Source organism: Odontesthes bonariensis, chromosome 22, assembly GCF_027942865.1.
Source record: "Odontesthes bonariensis isolate fOdoBon6 chromosome 22, fOdoBon6.hap1, whole genome shotgun sequence".
Lineage (NCBI taxonomy): Eukaryota > Metazoa > Chordata > Actinopteri > Atheriniformes > Atherinopsidae > Odontesthes > Odontesthes bonariensis.
Genome location: NC_134527.1, coordinates 14,216,894 through 14,236,062, shown reverse-complemented (window position 1 = coordinate 14,236,062; position 19,169 = coordinate 14,216,894). Strand labels below are relative to the sequence as shown.

At 41.3% G+C, this 19,169-nt stretch overlaps 1 protein-coding gene across 3 annotated transcripts in view; it reads left to right on the top strand.

Moving 5' to 3' along the window:
- The first annotated feature begins 4,311 nt into the window (after positions 1–4,311).
- unc5cb (unc-5 netrin receptor Cb) overlaps positions 4,312–19,169 on the top strand; it is a 120,417-nt gene continuing 105,559 nt past the window's right edge. For all 3 annotated transcript variants that reach the window (XM_075456536.1, XM_075456535.1, XM_075456534.1), the window contains exon 1: positions 4,312–4,929. In XM_075456536.1, the coding sequence (XP_075312651.1) occupies positions 4,812–4,929 (118 nt within the window). In that variant the 5' untranslated portion in view covers positions 4,312–4,811. The remainder of the gene's footprint in view (positions 4,930–19,169) is intronic.

Sequence of the window (19,169 nt, the reverse complement as noted above, 5' to 3'; positions counted from 1 at the left end):
TACAGTGTCAAGTTTCCTGTGATATGAAAGCACCCATCGAGGAGCGGCTTTGTGGGCAAAAATCCATCTTTCCCGACAAAGGTGTGGATGTTAGAGGAGTCGTTTGCTGAAAGGATCATGTTAACAATCTGGGGGCACTTACACAGCAGCATCTCTGTGATACACAGGCTTTTCACTCCTAGCACACAAAATATATCCCTTTTCAAAAGCTTACACAGAGTAACAGTGCATATTTGATGAAACATGAATGCTTTCTCTTCTCACTAATAACAGGAAACTGCTTTGTTGAATTGCGGTTTTATCTCAGTTCAATAAGAGGTAAAATGATTAAAAGAGCATATCTCAAGGTCTTTAACTAACATAAAATCCCTTCAAATGAATACTCCTACCAGATTTTTCTGCCTAGTTTCAGTGCAACCAAACAGTTCAACACAGAAAACATCGGAAAGGATATGATAATTCAAGCTGACTGACTCACTCACTCACTCACCCAGGATGTTGTTCACCGCTCTCAGAATCTGCACCTCAAAGGCTTATGAGAGAAGTCAGGGGAGAATGTCAAAACTTGTTCAAGTGAACAGGCCACACATAAATGAAAGCTCAGTGTAAAAAAAAAGCAGTGTGCAGAAGGACATTTCAGTAAGCACACATCATTTAACCTTGAATTGGATGGGCTGCAGCAAGAGAGGGCTACGCCGCTTTCTACTCCAGTCAGCAAAGAACAGTAAAATGAGGCTATGTGATCCATCTACAGAACTGAATGACTGCGGAGCAGAAAAATAAAGTTTCATCTGAAAGACTCTGGATTTTGCCATGACTTACAGTCACCAGCAAACTGATTGGATTCCCTGTGCAATGGGGTTGAATAATTTTTATGGTGACTGTACTGACGACTAGCTTGGGCCGTCATGACTTTTAACAGACACAAGAGGCGAGGTAACATGCCATTTCTCATGTGCACGTTGCACCAAGAGTGTTTAAGGAACATGGCAGGGACCTCTGTTTCCCTCCTATTACTCATGCATCCTTCATATCTCAACCACAAAGAGCAGACTGATACCACGAGGAATGTGTTGATATCAGCATGAATGCATTACTATGAAGTCAGCATGGACCACCTATACTAGAGGAACGTTAACAGTGCTTTGTTGTATCCATGCATCCTACGCAATAGCACAAATGACCTCTCATCAAAGGTGTTCCAGATTTTTATGGAGTTTCAATTAGTTCAATTCATCAGTTGGATGAGTCCTTAAAACTTACAGTTGGAGGAGTCAAGACATCCGGATTATAAACTATCTCAACTGGCTCTGACTGCTTGCAAAAGAGATATAAGTCACCCCCGACATCTTTCTAGATATCTAGACTCCTTACTGGCTCTGCAGGCAAGGTTAGCCAAATGTTTTTTCAACTGCTTGTATTTGCATTATTGGTCTCTTGGTCACTAAATGTCATAACCACAGGGCAAGGTCCTATTTCCACTTCCAATAATTTGTTCACTTTCGCACCTCAGTGTTTTGGTATAATGTCCACTTTAGGATCTGCTTGTTCATCTCATTCTCCATGATGTGTTTTTTGTGCAAGACCTCAAGATAAACAACTTAAACTGGGCAGAAATTCTTAACATGGGGGAACCATCGACCATTGTCTTGCAAAGAACTACAGCCTCAAATCTGGAGGTGCTGACTCTCTTCCCAGCTGCTTCACTCCTCACTGAAAACAACCGAAGTGTGTGCAAGGGTCATGGTCCAATGAAGCCAAGAGAGCACAAACTGTTTGCAAAAAGCAGAAAGGAAATTCTGAGATCCCTAAATCAGACACTCTCCTCCCCTGGGCTGTGCCTTGAAATGCTGTCTATGAAAATCACATCAATTGGTGACAAGGACAACTCTGGTAAAGGCTAATACCAAGTGGGAATAGTGTTTTGACTTCCTAATGAGAATATATACACAAGACACAATAAACACAAGGGCAAAGTCAGTGGCCATCTAGCATGTGGATGTTACTTACATTGGCTCCTAGGATCTTGTCCTCTCTCCTCTATAAAATGGACAATGTCCACATTCTTCTTTTTGGGGCAGTCAAAAGACTCCTTTCTGGTCGACCAGCATAACTTTTCCCTGGGAAGCTGTGAAGCGGGATTCTTTACTATTTGGAGGAAACCTACCCTTTTTTTTTTTGACAATGGTGCGCTATTCCAAAGGCACTGTTCCCCAGCCTCCATGCAACACTGAGCAAGTGTGTCAACCCAAACAAGCACACAATGGGGAGAGCATTCATGTGGAAATTCTCGTCCACACCTGGAGCTTGTCTTGACACAGGTTGTAAAGATGCAAGAGACAGGCTTCTAAGCGAGACGTTCCCAGTTTACCTTCACTTTTACATTTGGGTCTGTTCATTGACAATATATCAAAAAATTTAAGTAGCTACCCTGACGTCTCCCACTGATTTTTGGATTTCTGTTTTGAAGCTTCGTGTTCACGATTTAGCAGTAACCAACTACAGCAAGATTTAATTCATTAAAAGAAGCATCTTAGTGAGAACCCGTCCACATGAAGGCTGCCATGCAAAGTTTACCAGCAGAACATTGCCCAGCACATCATAATGCCTCCCTTCTTTGGTTCATGCTGCTTCCATCTCATCCCTACATAAACAAAGTACTCCATCGCCAGTTGTGAAAGAGAGCATGATTCATCAGACTAAACCATTCTTTCCCCATTGCTCCATGATCACATTCTTATGCTCATTGTATGCACTTTTGGAGATTGTGAGTGTCCCACAGGCAGCCTGACTGCTCTGAAGCTACACAACTTCGTACACCTCAAACTGCGGTGCACTGTATGTTGTGATATTCATCAGTCATAGCCACCATCAAGGTCTTCAGCAATATCGTAACCTTTGCTCTCCGAACATAAATGTGAGTTTTGAGCACCCATTATCTTGTCAGCAGCTCACTAATCTTTCTTTTTGGAACTCTTTTGGTTAACTGTATTCACTGCACGAGACCTGCTGTTTTGAAGATGCTCTGACTCGTGTAGCCTTGACAGATTGGCCCCCCTCGTCAAAGTTATTCAGATTTTCACAATTTTTCTTCAAAATCTATTAGCTTGATGCTTGCTATAGCCCCCCCCCCAATATACAAATAATTTCCTCCATTCACTTTACCTGTGAACACTTTAATGTTGTGGCTGATAACAATTTGGGGATCCAAACCACACCGTACGCAGTATCGTACCAATATGAGAAAAGTCTGAGTCAGACTGGCTCAAAAATAAAAGCAATTTTCTGCATACCATACCTGAAATTGAAATGCCAGCAAGATGACAGCTGCCTATTGACATCACCATGCATTAAACTGGTGATGGAGGGGAGCAGAATACTGTGGTTCTAAAATTAGATTCATATTTTAAAAGTTTCATTTTTGGAGCAAAGATGGTGTCAAGTTCATATTTCACATTAATCACAAAGTGTCTGCAGCATTACTCAGACTTCTGTCACGCATATGTAATTACCCTTCAGCCTATATCGAAATCACTGAAACTAATTTATCCGCAAAGCAAAAGAAACGCACGAGTCTCTCTTTGTTTATATGTGTGTGTGTTTGTTTGTTTGATAGGATGCCCGTAAGAGTGAGGTAATTATTGATCATTGTGACATGCTATTAGTACTTTTAAAAAAACAATTAGAGCGGCTACAGCAAGGGAAAGTGCAGGCCGGGCCCAGTCAGATAAATTATGCTTTCCCTTTGCACTGCCTGCTCTATATTAATGACGATTTATGTTCTCGATGCATGAAGGAACCAGGAAACGGAAACACCTGTTTGCAACACACTGGGGTGGAAACTGACCCACGTTTCAGACAGTGGACCAAGTGCATTAGATTTTTTTTTTTTTTTTAACTCCAATGTGTTGCTGCTGGAACTCACAAAAGAGGAAAGAGCTGTGCAGCCACACAGGTGGCAGTGTCCGTTTTGGGTTTCTTTTTAATTAATCATCTCACAAATCCCTTAGACTTATTTAGTGATAAGCACTTCACCATATAGCCTAACCTGTTACTATTCTTTTTTCTGCCTAGACTGGCAGTCATCGACTTTATAGTGCAACATTTATCCCCCACCTTCTTTTTTTTTCTTGTTCGCCACACGTTTACAGGCCGTTTAACGCATCATTCACGCCGTTCTGCAGCCTTCACTAAATCCAAGACTTTCATTTGTCAAGAAGCTGGTAAACGGCTTCCATTCCTTGCTGCTGTCCGGGCCAGGTTTTGATACAGCGCCACTTGCAGGAGCACTTGGATTGGCTGAAGGAGCAAGGTAGCCCGCAGAGACGGCTCCTTCCCCCGATTCAGTCCCGTCAGAGGATCGCGAGGCGCAGTGATACACACACACACACACACACACACACACACACACTGAGCTCTCACACGCGTGAGAAGATTCGACAGAGGGAGACTCTGCTGGTGGACTTAGAATTTGTGGGAGCATGAATTTGCCTTCAAGATATCGATCCACACCTCAAGACAAACCTGGTGAACCTTTTAAGGGAAAGGCAAACGGAGGCAGGTATTAATTCCACATCCTCCCAGACGGAGGGCGATGCACCCATCTCTTCACTCATAAACTGTCACATGTTTGCAAAAAAAAAAAACACTGCGCTGGATATATTTTCTCCAAAGCCATATTTTTTTGCGCTCGGGGTTGGGAAGGTTGATTCCTGGACGGCAACGCATCACATCGAGGGACAATAGCGCGCGTTTGGTGCGAGTGTGCAAGTGACTCGGACCTGCCTCCGAGCCCAGTTTGACTCCTCATCATGGGGTACGGTGCACAAACTGACAGACAAGGACCGAGAGTGCTGAGATTCTCTCCTGAGATGCCGACCCTCTCCTGGCTTTTGCTGTTCCTGCTGGCGGATATCGGAGTGGCTCAAGGTAAACTTTAAAGCTATTCTCGATCTGTAAGCTGGGCTTTCCTCCCGGTCAAAGTTTTCGAAACTTTTGCAAGCTTGAGCGGTGTGCTGGACAGGAAAACCCCGAATTCTCTTTGCTCAGACGCTTAGTAGAAAAAAAAAAAAAAAAAATGCCAGACCGCTCGCCTACCATATGGCAGTGAGTTTTTTTTTAGTGATTAAAGCACAAGTTCAACTAGTCGCATCAAATCAGGGTCTATTATAGTAACTGATGTAGACTGAATAAGTGGACATGATGAAGCCCAAAGGTCTAACAAAGGCTTCTCAGAAGCGCCAAATGATAAAATCAGAGCGATCAATCATCATTTTTCTTATTAAGGGATTTAAAAAAAATTGAATTTCAGTTATATAGACCACTTATATAGACCACACCCGTATATACCTGTTTGGAAAGGCTGACGGCCACATGATCCCATCTGTTTTTATCAAGGAAAAAAAAAAAGACGAATTGGTGATCCAAGCTTCTAAGATACAATCAAAATGAAAAACAAGCCTCGCGTGGCTCCGGTGTTTTTACGTCTTCCAAAAAATCTTTAGACCAAAGTAATTTATTTGCAGCCAACGGAAAAAAAAGTAAATAAAAAGTAACACAGATCTAGTTCAGCTGTTCTGAGTCATGGCAAGACATTTTGAGTTAAAATACTGGATTTAGAGGCTTAGTGGCTGTAACATTAAAGATGAAATGTAATATAAATGCCAGCAACCTTAAACACTGCTGAAGCTTCCTTCTCTTAAAACTCATTCAGCATCAGTAAATCTTGGTTATTCTGAAATGATGAAACCCAGTAAAGCTAACAATAGATTAAACGATTTTGACTGATATTTAGAAGATGGACGCTCAGTAAGAAACATTCCCTATTTTTTGCATTGCAAACAGTGTAATTCAGTAAGTTCAGCAAAGCATCTCATACAAATCAGCAGTAATTCCTTCTTCACTCGCTAAGCTCATTTTAAGCTTTGTTTTTGCCCTTCAGAAAGCTCCCTGTTGATTGATGTTTTCTGTAAACTGCAGTAGCTGTCAGTTACAGATCACTGAGATAATGCTACAACACCTGAAGCCATTTACTTAATCTGCTTTCTCTTCATTGAAATTGACTGTCAAAGAGAACTAAGAGTAGCCCATCCGTGTGAGGGTTGAGAATTCAGTATGTGTCTGTGCCTGTGCATTAGATGCAAGTATTTCTCTAATTAAAGTGGGTGGTTTATCTTGTCTTTTTGGAATGAGCTATGTGCAGATACCATAGTGAGACAGGGGGAAACCCATGGATACTTCTACCTTTAGTAACACCATAAAATGTAGGTCCTTACATGTGTTTATTTTATTGTGTCCTCTTTTTTTAAATTTCTTTTTTTTTTTTAGAGCAAAGCTTTCTCGCTCATACACGAGCAACACAAGTTAGAATTGGAGAGCTAAGCACATATCCCGGCCAGGGATAAGGGTCTGCGAGCAACCTTATCTAGCTGCTCCAGACTTTCATCTCACTCCTGCATAGTTAATGAGCGAAAAAAGGAGAGGAAGAAGGAAATACAGCACAGAAGCAGTTTCTGAAGGGCAGGGTGAGATGACATAATACCCTTTCCGAAACCCCAGAGAGCATTGACTGGATGGGAATACGAACAAGGTTCTTCTCTGTCCATTAAGAAGTCAATACACCAGGAGAACATTGTTTGAGCCTAATTAATGGGCTTAGCTATTTTGGGGCACTGATGAGCTCTACACATTTCCAAATCGCTTGAGAGTCACTTCTTCAGTGTAAAACTACTGCCGATTAAAGTGGCTCACTTACAGGCGCTCATTCTGACACCATTCCTTTCCCTACATATTTTGTTTTTGGAACATAGCATTGTTTACGCAAATGAACTTGAACTGGCTGTTGCTGTGTATTTGTCTTTTTTAGTGACTGTGAGAGAACTTTCTCATGCCATTTTTGAGGGAGCTCATTAACCAGCAGAAGTTTTGACAAAGGAGTCGGGTAGAGACAGGCTTGAAACGCGGTAGCTGAGAGCTCTGTGACAGTAGCTTGATTGGAAACTCGTCGTGAAAGAACAACTCTCCACAGCAGTGGTGGGGCTGCAGAGTACAGTCCCTGTCTGGAGCAGGTTTTAGAAGTTGATGGAACATGTAAAGTTATTGTAAGATATACTTACTTAGATTGTTTTTCGGTTCTAATGAGTCTGAACCACAGACACAGCATCAGTTTTCTTTCTAGATTTCACGTATATGAAGTCTGCTAAAGGGGAAAACAGCTTAAAAGAGTAATGGTGGATTCAAAGATTTCTAAACTTTTGCAAATGGATGCGCAGATCGTACCGTCAGTGTTGTGAAGAGATGTTAGATGTTACAAAGAAAATCACATTTAAAGCCTTTTCTTCTTTGATTTCTTTTTATTTTCATAGCTTACCTTGAGATGGACATTCACGTAGTGCATATCTGTATTAGGCAGCGGGTTCTCCTGGCCAACCTGGGCTTAGTTCAGTTTTTCCACAGTGCTGCCCTCCCATCTCTCACTTCCTCTTACACCGTGTTCCTGTCTCTGCTGCCTCTTTGCTTTTCTGGTGATGTGTCCTCTGAGGATTGTTTATGGAAGGGAAAAGTTAAAAGATATTTGATGTATAGGGATTATAAAATATCGTGACTCAGAGCACAGTTAGACTTTGCTGTTTACCGTGAAGACACTCCCTTTCAGAGCAATTTGGGTTCTGCGTAAAGAATACATGTTAATGTTATTTTTATCATTGTTATTCTAACAGGCTTCCCTTGGGCATGAGAAGTGGCTCCATGGGCCTACTAACATCATAACCATTACAGTCATTTTCTTTTTCAAAAGAGCCATTACACAATGAGAGCATTGTGTGTTAGGATCAGCACTTATAAATTACCCCCTATGATTGCCTTTTGCCATTATCCACAAGCTGGATATGGATGACACAATTAAATGCAAGAAATGATGTGTAATTGAGAGATTTGATGTGACTGAGCCAAACTAAGATCGAGCTGCGATATGCACAGGTAAAATAAGAAGAGGGCTGAATAAAAAGTGCGTACCCTGTTTGACTGAGCAGGGTCAGAGTTGCATGCTGGTTGCTTGCTGAGCCACAGACGGCGCGTGGTAGCGAGCGATAATTACTGTGAAGAGTGGGTGCTGAGTTTGCTTCCCTGCTCCACTTGATGTCGCATACTATTGTTATGAAAGCAAAAAATATACACGTTTGCTATTTTGGGGCTGGGAGCAGGTCTGTACTCCTCCTGTGGGTGAACACATCTTGTGCTGAACTGGCGGAGCCTGTCACATATAGAATACAATGGGACCATATTGAGTTTATTTTTTGTACTTTTGTCAAGACTACAATTATCCGTTGTTCTGATTTTCTTTTAAATTCAAAACTTCTACCACAGAATTAGAATGCAGCTAAAATTGTTTAACAATTGCTAACCCCTTTTTCTAAGAATATATATTTATGCCTAATTTGAATATGTTTAAGTCTAAGTCAAACTGAGACATGCCGAATATGTACATAATAAAGAAAGTAAATTTCTCATCAGGTAGCCAGAACTATCAAAGTTTCAATAAAAGTACAGAAAAACATTACTGTCATGTGATGAGAAATTAGGAGGTTGGAGGACCCATGTCAGGTTAATGTTAGTAATCAGAGTTTATTACCCAGTAAGGTAACACTAGGAGGCAGTCATGAGGCAAACTGTGGGACAAAATCCAGGTTCAGTCCAAAATGAACCCAGTCATCCAGTTGAAACAGCAATGTCCAAGAACAACAAGCTCTCTATCCAGACAACCCTCAGTGATGCCATTGCTAGTTGCATTTGCTAGTTGGCATGGTTACTGTACATATAAATACAGCACATTACAACTTTGTCACTTCAAGGTTGGGGTTAGGTGATAACTTGTCTTGATTAGGGTTACAAATCAAAACTACTTGGTCAGGAGTCGAAAAAAAGGAAGGTTGATATATATCCTTTTTACGACACAACTGCCACCTTCATTCTGGCAGGTTACATGCAGTCTCTTACCCTTAAGATGTAAATGTAACTAGTGTGGGCCAGCATAAACAAACAATACCCAGAGTATTATTTGGGAGGATAGTTTCACAAAAACAAGCAAATAGACAGAAATCAGCCACAGGCAAGGGTCGTAAAAGCCAACTTGGAGTGTGCAAATATTGGCTGGAAAGCTTGACTGTTCTTGTACAAAGACAATATGGCAAAAAACAAACAATTCTGTAGTAAATATGCCATAGCTAAACACAGAGGGGGATGACTAACTGAAAACAGGTAAGGAGCAATCAACTGACAGATCACAAGTGTGGCATGAAACAAACGCAAGAAGCAAAACTAACTGAAACGCACTAGTAAAAACAAGTTTGAAGAAAAATGACAGTCACAGAAGAAGGATATTTGATGTATAGAAGAATGACAGTCACATTAAAGGCAGAGTAAAGGCACTCAAATTGTGAGACGCCCACAACTGTTTTGGTTCTTCTTTTCAATACTTCTAATCCAGAAAGAGCCTTATTTTGTGACAGGTGGGTCATGATGGTGGTGGTGCTGCTTAAATAAAAGGCTTTCACTCAGAAAACTGGGATTCTTGTCCCTCCTGACATTTACATTATTCGCATTATTTTCAGATTGACATTTGTTTTGGTGCTGGATTAGATTGAAGTAACATTGTTAATTGGTTGGATTTAGAAAAGGTGAATTTTTCAGGCTGTTACGGGCTAATATACACCGTGTCACAATATTAGACACACATTGAAAACTCTGTTTTCCATTTTTCAAGGTTGCCAGGGTTTCAAGTCGTACCCCAAGACAATATTACCTAAACATTTTTTTTTTCCATTAACTCTTCTGAATGACGCTTCTGTTGGATGTTTCCTTAGCGTCTTTATTTGTTTTTCTTGTGCTGCATTCCTCCGAAGCCAGTAAACTTGCAAATGTATTTGATGACTGGAGAGTATAGGAGATGTTCAGATTCCTGTGTGGTAAAATCTTGTTCCTCCCAGTAAAACGCTTGAAAAAAAAAAGAGCCGTGAGATGAAGGAGATCACAAGGACGCAAGAAAGGGACAGAAGAGTAGGAAATCAAGAGGGGAAAGAACCTGAGGCAGAAGTAGGGAGAGAAAAGGGTGAAAACGAGATATGGAGAGGGGACAAGAACGGACAGGGGAGGAGAGGAGAATGTCATTAATCACCCTGTGTGACACTCTCAACTACAGGGAGCTTCACGGTGCAACATTCACTTCTATTAGCAGTCCATTAGCAGAGCTCTGCACAAGTAGCACCACTTGACAGGTAGGCCTGTGCCAGAATGGCTGACCTGTCTCTCTACAACGCATATAGCTCCACCTAGATTGTGTGGATGTGTGTGTATGTTTGCTCATAGTTTTTGTGAGATATTGTTTGAGTCAAAGAACACCACTGGGCAGAAATTACCATGGCATATTGGGGCAAGTTTAGCGTTTCAGGCCATGGGCAGGAAATGAAAATAATTGTTTAAAAGGTCCTGCTTTCAATTACTGTAGTGAATGAAAAGGGAGATAATGATTATAAAGATGATGATGGTGGTAATGGTGACCTAATTCCCTACCTGTGATTCCCCTTTGCCAGAAAATGGCTCTTCAAAGTTGAGATGATGCATTAGAGGTACAGTCATTTTTAATTCAAAGGCTTGTTGGCCTATTACCAGCCAAGAGCCCTGTGATTACAGGATTGCAGGCAGGGGGGAAGGGGGTGTGGACTACTGCCCCTGCTCTTGATCCGCAGTTCATTTATGATTAGAGATCAGATCCAACAGTCAGAAAATCTGGGGATGAGGGTTGATGGAGAGGAGGACAGAGCCAAAGGCGAGAGAGAAATTATTACGAGTTAAGTGGCCCTTCTCGTGCCATTATGAGCAGCAGGGCTGACAGAGCACATCATGAGTGAGAATAAGCACACACTCCACTCCTGCCTTTTAATTTGGCATCCTGGCCTCCCCCCTGGTGTTCAACCACTAATGTCCTCCTGCATTTTTGTGTTCCCTAGCAGGAAATCAGTCAAGGACAAGTACAGGTAAAGTTTGACAAACAACCAAAAGATGGTTTTAGTTACTCATGATTATCACAGTGTTTTTGTTTAAACTTTTTTTAATCATACTTCATATGTATATTTATCCGTTATCTCTTTTTTTCTTCATGTTTGTCATATCATTGTGAGAAAATTATGCTTTTTTTCCCATGACTTAGCCTTGTTGTTGGAATATATGCTTTTCTACCCTTGCACGGATTATTAGGATGAAAAACAAATGAATAAAGAGTGGATTTGATATTTTCCTGGACTGCTGCTACTCTCGTACATTAACGTGGTCACTGTAAATAGCTCAGTGTGTTCATTAAAAGGCCAACAGAATGCTGTTATTGCCCTGATGTCCTTTAATGACATTACTTAGCTCAGCATGGAGTATGGAACAACCTTGGTAACCGCAGCATTAAATAGCAAACATTGGCCTAATGTGGCACAGCAAGATGAGTGAACCTTTAACAAAAATTGCTTCACTTTCAGTGGGAAGTAGCAGAAACAGTCAAATTTTAAAAGTCTAGGGCTGGTCATGTAGAACATGTTATACATGTTCAGCTGGAGCTGGCCCCCCAAAATATCTTCTTCTTCCTGACAGAGGTCCAGCGTTGGAAGCTTACTTTTTAAATGCAAATGAATAGTTATTCTGGTAAGAATGTAGATATTTGTAATTCAATGTCTTGCTTACAAAAACCTTAATATCTGAACTTATAAATTGATCCAGAAAATTTCTGATTGGTGGTCATCTCCTGATCTATAGCCACCACAAATGTTAGAAATTGGGCACTGAAGCTGCATTTATTAATAGATTATAGATATTTCCTGAGGTTTGACATAGGACACTTATATGTTGACGGCAATTTCACCAGTGGGAAACAAGCTTTATTCTGTACAGTAAAGTTAGGGCCTTCACGGGCAAAATATTGTTACATTTTCAAAACTCAAGTGCATTCCTGTTGGATCACATGACCATGATTGATTGTAGCGATGATAAAAGAGATGATATCAGGGGTGACTCATCACACTTGAGTCACACGCAGCATGGAATCACCTGAAATTTGATGTTTATTACAGAAGTCCAGTGTGCTCGACTGAATGGAAACACTGCTACTGTCTTTTCCTCAGTTCCCTTAAAAACCCTTAATCCCGTCTTTGCCCTGTCTTGTGCACAAAGCCAGAGCTTCACTCGTGGAATGAGACTAAAAGCAAATATGTAAAAGCTCTCCTGAAGAATAGGAACAAAATTCATCTGCAATAAGTCCTCCGCAAAGCCGGTTGGCATTTGTTAAACCATCAAGTGGAAACATCCACACGCTTTACACACCTGCAGACTTAAATGTGTCTCTCATCTCTGCTTTGTGAGGAGGACTTGTGTTTTCCAGTTGCTGCACTAATGTCTGGATGGAAAGAGTTTTGGTTTATATATGTCAGCACAACAGAGACAGGGGTGAGAAGGGAGGGGGGCTGTAGGGCATGGGACCCCTTGTCCCGACGGAAACATGAGAGCAGGAGACCCACGCTCCCCATTTCCTGTCTCCACTTTATCAGCATCTTGCTCTCTGTTATTTCTGTGCTCTTAAAGCATCTGATGAAAGCCTTGCCACAGATAAATGTTTGTGCCTCCTTGTTTTTTATGGGGCTCAAATGAGGTACTTTATCCTCCCGTCCCCCTCCTTCATTCTCATTTTGCTTCATTCCTGTGTCTGCTTTTGAAATGCCACAAGAGAAGTTGGAGTCTCTGGTTTATATTATGGTTCTTTAAAGACGGGCTTGGGATGCGTAAAAAGACAATGATTGTGCTTGTTCTTCTAAAGGAATACACTTTAAAATACATTAGGGAAAAGGCTCAAGAAGAGGAGGGTTAGTTTTGTTAACCACATACTAGCTGAAAGTATTTGTTTTCACCTATAGATTCAGGCAGTAATATCTCAAGCATGAGAAGTGGTAGACTTCTGAAACGAGCGGGATGTTTGCGTCCTTAAGTTTTTCACCTCTTATCACTTTTCCATTCTGACCGTTATAATTCATCTAGTCTGTTTCCATTGCTTTCTGTATGAATGTGGTGTTGTCTTTGTGTGAAGATGCTCTTCTTCTGTTTTCGGTGACTGTGTCTGTGTGTGTATGCTCATGTGTGTGTTGATTCAGTAATAACAGAGTTTGAGAAAGCCGGCTTCAGAGAAATCTGTGTGAATACCAGACCGTTCATCCTCAGGAAATCAATCTTTCTCATAATTCCCCTCATTTTTCCTCCATCTGTTATCTACAGAGCTGCCAAACAGACTTTTAAACAGAGCAGACCATTACCAGAGGGCAGAATTAAACGTGTGTCAGAATGCCAGCCTGTAAAGTTGTTGTTTTTACTGAGTTAAATGAGGTGCTAAATTAAAGCTTCACAATTGGTATGTGCTGCTGTGGGATTAATCCCCCACAACGTTCCATGAACTGCGGTTGACAAGAGCAAACGAGTCAAAATGTGAGTCGTCTTTTCCTGTAAAATAAATGGGTAGGTATGTCCAAAAAATTTGGACTGATACTGTATATAAGCAGCCCCTCCACCCTGCATGGTTGTGTGGTGGTTAACAACCTCACACTGTCTGGTTAATGTATCGCCTCACAGCAAGAGGGTTTTTGGTTCGAATCCCGACTTGGGCTTTTCTGTGGAGTTTGCATGTTTTCCCTGTGTACGTGTGGGTTTTCTTCGAGTACTCCAGCTTCCCCCACCATGCAAAAGCGTTGATTGGTGTCTCTAAATTGTTCCTAGAACTGAGTATGGTTGTGTGTCTCGTTTTTTTTGTCTCTGTGTGGCCCTGTGATGGACCGGTGAAACCCCCCCCCCCCCCCCCACGACCCTGAATTGGATTAATCGGGTATAGAAAATGGATGGATGGATGTACATAAGCAACTGAAATCAAGCTTTATTTCGGTAATTACTCGGTACAAGTCTCAGCATGCATAGTTGAATTTGTTGCTGCTGAACAAGGAAAAAAAAAGGAGGTGTTGTTGCAGAGTTAACTGCCCCAACCCCACGATCATGATCTCCACCACCGAACACCCACCAACTTTAACACCCTTACAGCATGACCTCTTTTCCTCATCTTGGGCTTTGTTACTCTGACAGTAATAGTTTGCAACATGAGATTGCTGTGGGTTGTCAGACTTTCCTGCAATTGTACAGCATGTGTTAGTGAGCATGTGTAAGTGTGTGTGTGTGTGTGTGTGTGTGTGTGTGTGCCATATCTCCATGATCAGTCCCTGGTGACTTAAGTACTGGCAGACAGTGGGTCTCATTTAAATGGGGCCCAGACAGAAGCCCCACGGTGAAAGGTTATTTTATGACTCCTTACATGTAAAGTACACTGTTGAAGCTGCTACAGTTTGTGTGCTTGCCAGAAAAGTCAAACTGTAGTGCATTGTTCCTTTTTGGGAATCTGTGGAGGACCTGAAAAGCATTGTAAACTTTGAAAATCTGCCTCTGTTGTCTTTCATTTCTATGCATTATTCATGTCATGAATACTAGGAATGCTAAGAGTGGTTGATGATAGAAACGGTTGCACTGATCTGAGAATTCCCTGCTCTGAATGTGAGAATTACATGATAATCTCACACAAATAGATAAAAGTAGCTGCCCTCAGACTACTCACAATATCTTTGTATCACAGTCATTCACTAGTTGGAAATGGGCTTACTTTAATTAATTATGAAACACGATGAATACAGTGCAGATCTTTAAGTTGTGTAAGGGATTGGAAGTAGAAGAGAACTCCTCGCTCTGCATATGGGCCTTTCAAGGAGTTAACCAAACAGTAGGCAGAGGGTGAATAATGGATGTCGTTGTGATGATTGCTCGGAAATGCAGGAAGAAAGCAGGGGATTTTTCCAAACCAGGTCAAATGTCTGAAATGACAATGTTATGTGTATGGCTTTGTACACTACACACAACTCTTGATTGCTGTTTAACCTCCACTGGCTGCTAATCCTTTAAGGCACAAAACCCAAAATATTGGAGTGTAAATCACCATGGCATGTATGCAACTATCAGATCTCACTGAGCTACCTACTGACTACCGCAAACCCTAAATGCTTTTAAAGCACAAGGGATTAGTTAATGTATTTACTAAATACATTTAAGGACATAAATCATTTGTTTTTAAAGAGGGCAGCGAGACTGACTTTACAACACAGTTATCCCATGTCACGGTTCTGTCTTCTCTTTTGTAGTGTCTCCTGCACATTTACCCTGACGTCTGTTCTGTTGAGCTTTGATTTCATGAAATGCGACGAAAACATAGTAAAGTGGTTGAATTTAACAGGAGGCAAATTTTCCTCTGTGTTCTTTTTCAAAAAAGATAGGCTCACTTCTTTAGGCAGGAAGCAAACTGTTGCTGAAAAATCAAGGGCTCCGCAAAACGTTGGATTTGGAAAATTGGCACACCCTTTTCTGAGTGTATTTAGTAGCTGTGAAGAAGTGTAGGAGTGGCGATGCCTTGCTGTAGACTGAAATATCTTGGCTGTCGACTGATTGCCATGAAACTTTGTACAAATATTTATGGTCCTGAAAGAGAATCCTAATGACTTTGGTGATTTCTTGAGCATACGTCCATTCCTACTTGCAGATTACCATTTAAAAAAATTTAGAAATATTGACTGGATTGCCTTTAAATTAAGTGATGATATTCATGTTGCCAAGTGGATTAATTGCAATCACTTTGTAAATCCCTCTTTGGACAGTTTTCCTCAACGTCTACTGTTTGGTTGATATTTTTGGATCTGAGTCAAATACCCAATGGTTTTCAAAGAAATATGGCACCAAAATTTATGTTTAGTCTAATTATGATAGCTTTGCTTATCACTTGATATCAATTTAGCATCATCATCAGGTCAAAATTAGAACTGTCTCGCTCTAACAAGTATTCCCAGTAATAGCATTCTTGATATGGGTGATATTACAGAATAAATATTTGGTCATAGGCATTTTTTCTTTTTATCCGATAGTGGTTTTAGAACGACAAACAAGGGAGGAAGAGGTGCAATGATGGTCTCCAGCTGCTCACAGGACCATCTTAACCACTAAGCCACAGGAGTGGCCCCTGATATCAGTTTTCCAACCGACTCATCAGTTTGGTAGAAATGTCTCTTAACACAGTGGCAGGCTTTGTAGAATTGCTCTCCATCAATTCCAGTTGATGGAGAAATGAGATCTGCGTTTGGAAAAAAAAAATGACCCAGCTTAGTGAGATGACAGCTTTGTTTCTCTAATTCCAGACATCTATAAACTATGACTCCATACAGTATACTTGCTGCATTAGAGTCAGCACTCTAGTAACCGTAAACTGATACACAGTAATGGCTTGCTGCAGATATGCTGGAGCATGTGCACCGGAAACCGATAATTCAGTGGTGACACACCATTCAGAGGGGTTCCCATGGTTTTTAAGGCTGACGTGAGGTAAGCTGATCCGTAAGGTAAAAGAGGAGAGGGTTACACTTGAGAGATGTGGAGGGGGAGGGCAACACAGGATAACCTCTGCTGTGTAAAGGAAGGAGCACTGCACTGGTAAATTATATTTCCTGATGATTTCCCCCCAGTAGCTGCTTGTTTAAATCCCACTGCACACGCCGAGCATTTAGAAAGCTTCGTGTTACTAAATCACGTTTGTTTTTACAAGTCTACAAAGACTTACTAGCGTTCTGCTGGCCACATTTTTTTGCTTTTCTGTGCCAAATATTTTATTTAGCACCCCTATGCCCCATCATAAGACCACTCTAACGAAAGCACTGATACAGCCCAGGAGGAAGAGAAAGAGTGGAGGTGGAGGAATAAAATGAGCCACAGAACGAGGAGACGCTCCTAAGCTGCATGGCTTTTACCCACAGGATGAACAGGCTGGAAGCATCTAGTACTCAAGCACATTAACTCACAGCTATTTTGGGTTGCTTTGTGTGGGTTTTTTGTGCATAGAAAGGAGGCAAAAATCTCATAAACAAATACAACATTGTTGGGCCAGCCGGTGTTTTGCAAGGACTGGACAGCTTTAAGCATTACCAAATCACATACATATTTCCATTCTCCTGCTATTTTCTTGGGAAATTTGGCAGCGTAATCTGAACCTCATTGTGTTTCTTCTCCAGACACTAGCAAAACCTGGTTTTGGTTTTGACTGCTGTTTTTTCCTTGTTGGCAGTTGCTTCCATGTTGACTGAATGCTGGGGCCCGTTCACAACAAACTCAGGCTAGAATAGTTACACTGCACCTTCCATTTTAGTTTGCTTTAATAGGAACTTGACAGAATAAAGGAGGAAAATGGTTTGGCTAAAGGAGTTCTGACATACAAGGGTTGGACAAGTGGGATGACAAAAGTGATCAGCCCTTTGATGGATGTGTCACAACGAGGGGACCTTGCTGTCCAACATGTACCACTGAATAAAGGATTTCTTTCTTGAGAGCCTGTCACATCCAACTTTACTCCTCTTTTCTCGTCACCCTCTTTGGCTCTCTTTCCTCATTGTTTTTGTAAGAGCAGGGAGTGATATGGGTGGGGGGGGGCTGTCCCTATAAAGAGTTTTTTTAAAAGGCTTACAGGATTATTTGTAACTTTGTGGCCCAGTTACAAGCAGACGGTCTTTATTCTTTGTATCAGGGTGGTCTCTTGGGAGTGAAGCAGACATTTTAATTCAATCAGCTGCAAAGCTACCCCCTTCTAAAAGTCGCTCATCACACTTCGGTGATACAATTATGAGCTACTCTGCATTGGCCATCTTGTTGTGATTATATATGTTTACATGGGAGGGAGGTGTTTACTGAAAGTGCAGCCCCCTCCTGCTGCTCATTTTGCTACTGGAGAAGAAGAGCTTCTGTGAGATTTAACTCACTTATCCTCACTGGAACCGAGTTATAATGATTCTCAGACTAGTTTTGTGATTGTGTCCCATTGCTTTGAGAGTAGTGGCATCAAAGTTTACTTGGAAAACAGATATAATTTCTCTGAAGCGACACAGGGACACATAGATGTGTTTTTGGCATCTCTTCATACAGCCTGTGACGTTTCCTCCCTTTTATAGAAGTGGAACGTTGTAAGAGAACTGAAATATAGGTCATGTGCATATTTTCATTTGATCCACAGTGTTTTTAAAAACTGTACATGATGGCCGTAGTTTTCTTTACACAAAAATAGTTTGAAATTTGTTTGATAATTAATTATTCATCTATTTTATATAATGTGTTATACACGGAAAATACTTTTCAAGTACCTAGTTGTTTAAGAATTGGATGTCATGTGGACTTTTTTTATAGTTACAATGACGCAACCTAGAAAAAAGCAAAAGGAGGTCAGTAGTTTTTCAGTGGTTGCATCCATAATCAGTCTCTGAAATTGCATGAGACTTTTAAGATGAGCAAATTGAATCAATTGTTTCCCATTTCATACTTTTAAGTACCCACCCACTACTCGCCTCGTATTGTCTCATTACTGCAGCATTCTAGTGATAACATTACCTCACCAATCTTACTGGAGGCCACGTTGCCTTTTCAGGCCGCAGCACTCTGTTTTATTGGTGTAGCATTCTGCGCAGTGTTTTGACCATTGTTTACTCCACAACATTCCACTTGTTATCTCCTGCTGCAAATGGCCATGTCTTTAACAATCTTGTCTGGCTTTTGTCTGCTTTCCTTTTTTTCAACTGGATGAGCAGCCATTTAGTGCAAGGGTCAGGGTTGTAATTGACAGCCACCACTAAACAAATCTGCCCAGCTCGGCGGTAGACCAACCCCACCTCCCGTCCCCTCCCTCTAGTCTAATCTAACTAATGCACCCATGTGTGTGCTGGAAAGTGAATTAAGCATAGAAAACTCAATACCTGATCCATCTGACAGAGCTGCCTGTGTGCACATTAGCAGTTTCTCTGCAGCCTCTGTAATTGTATTACACAAGTTGGCCGCTCTAACGATCAGGCCTTACACACACTTACACACTCATACACACTCTGACTGTTGTCGTTAATCGCTGCCTTCGCTGGCCCTGGAGGCGTGCAGCAGGCCAAGAACAGAGCGATCAAGAGGGAGGATGATGAAGCGTGTATAGTTCAGCCCTCCCTCAAGGCTGACATGAAATGAAATCATAGTCTGTCTATATGTGTGTG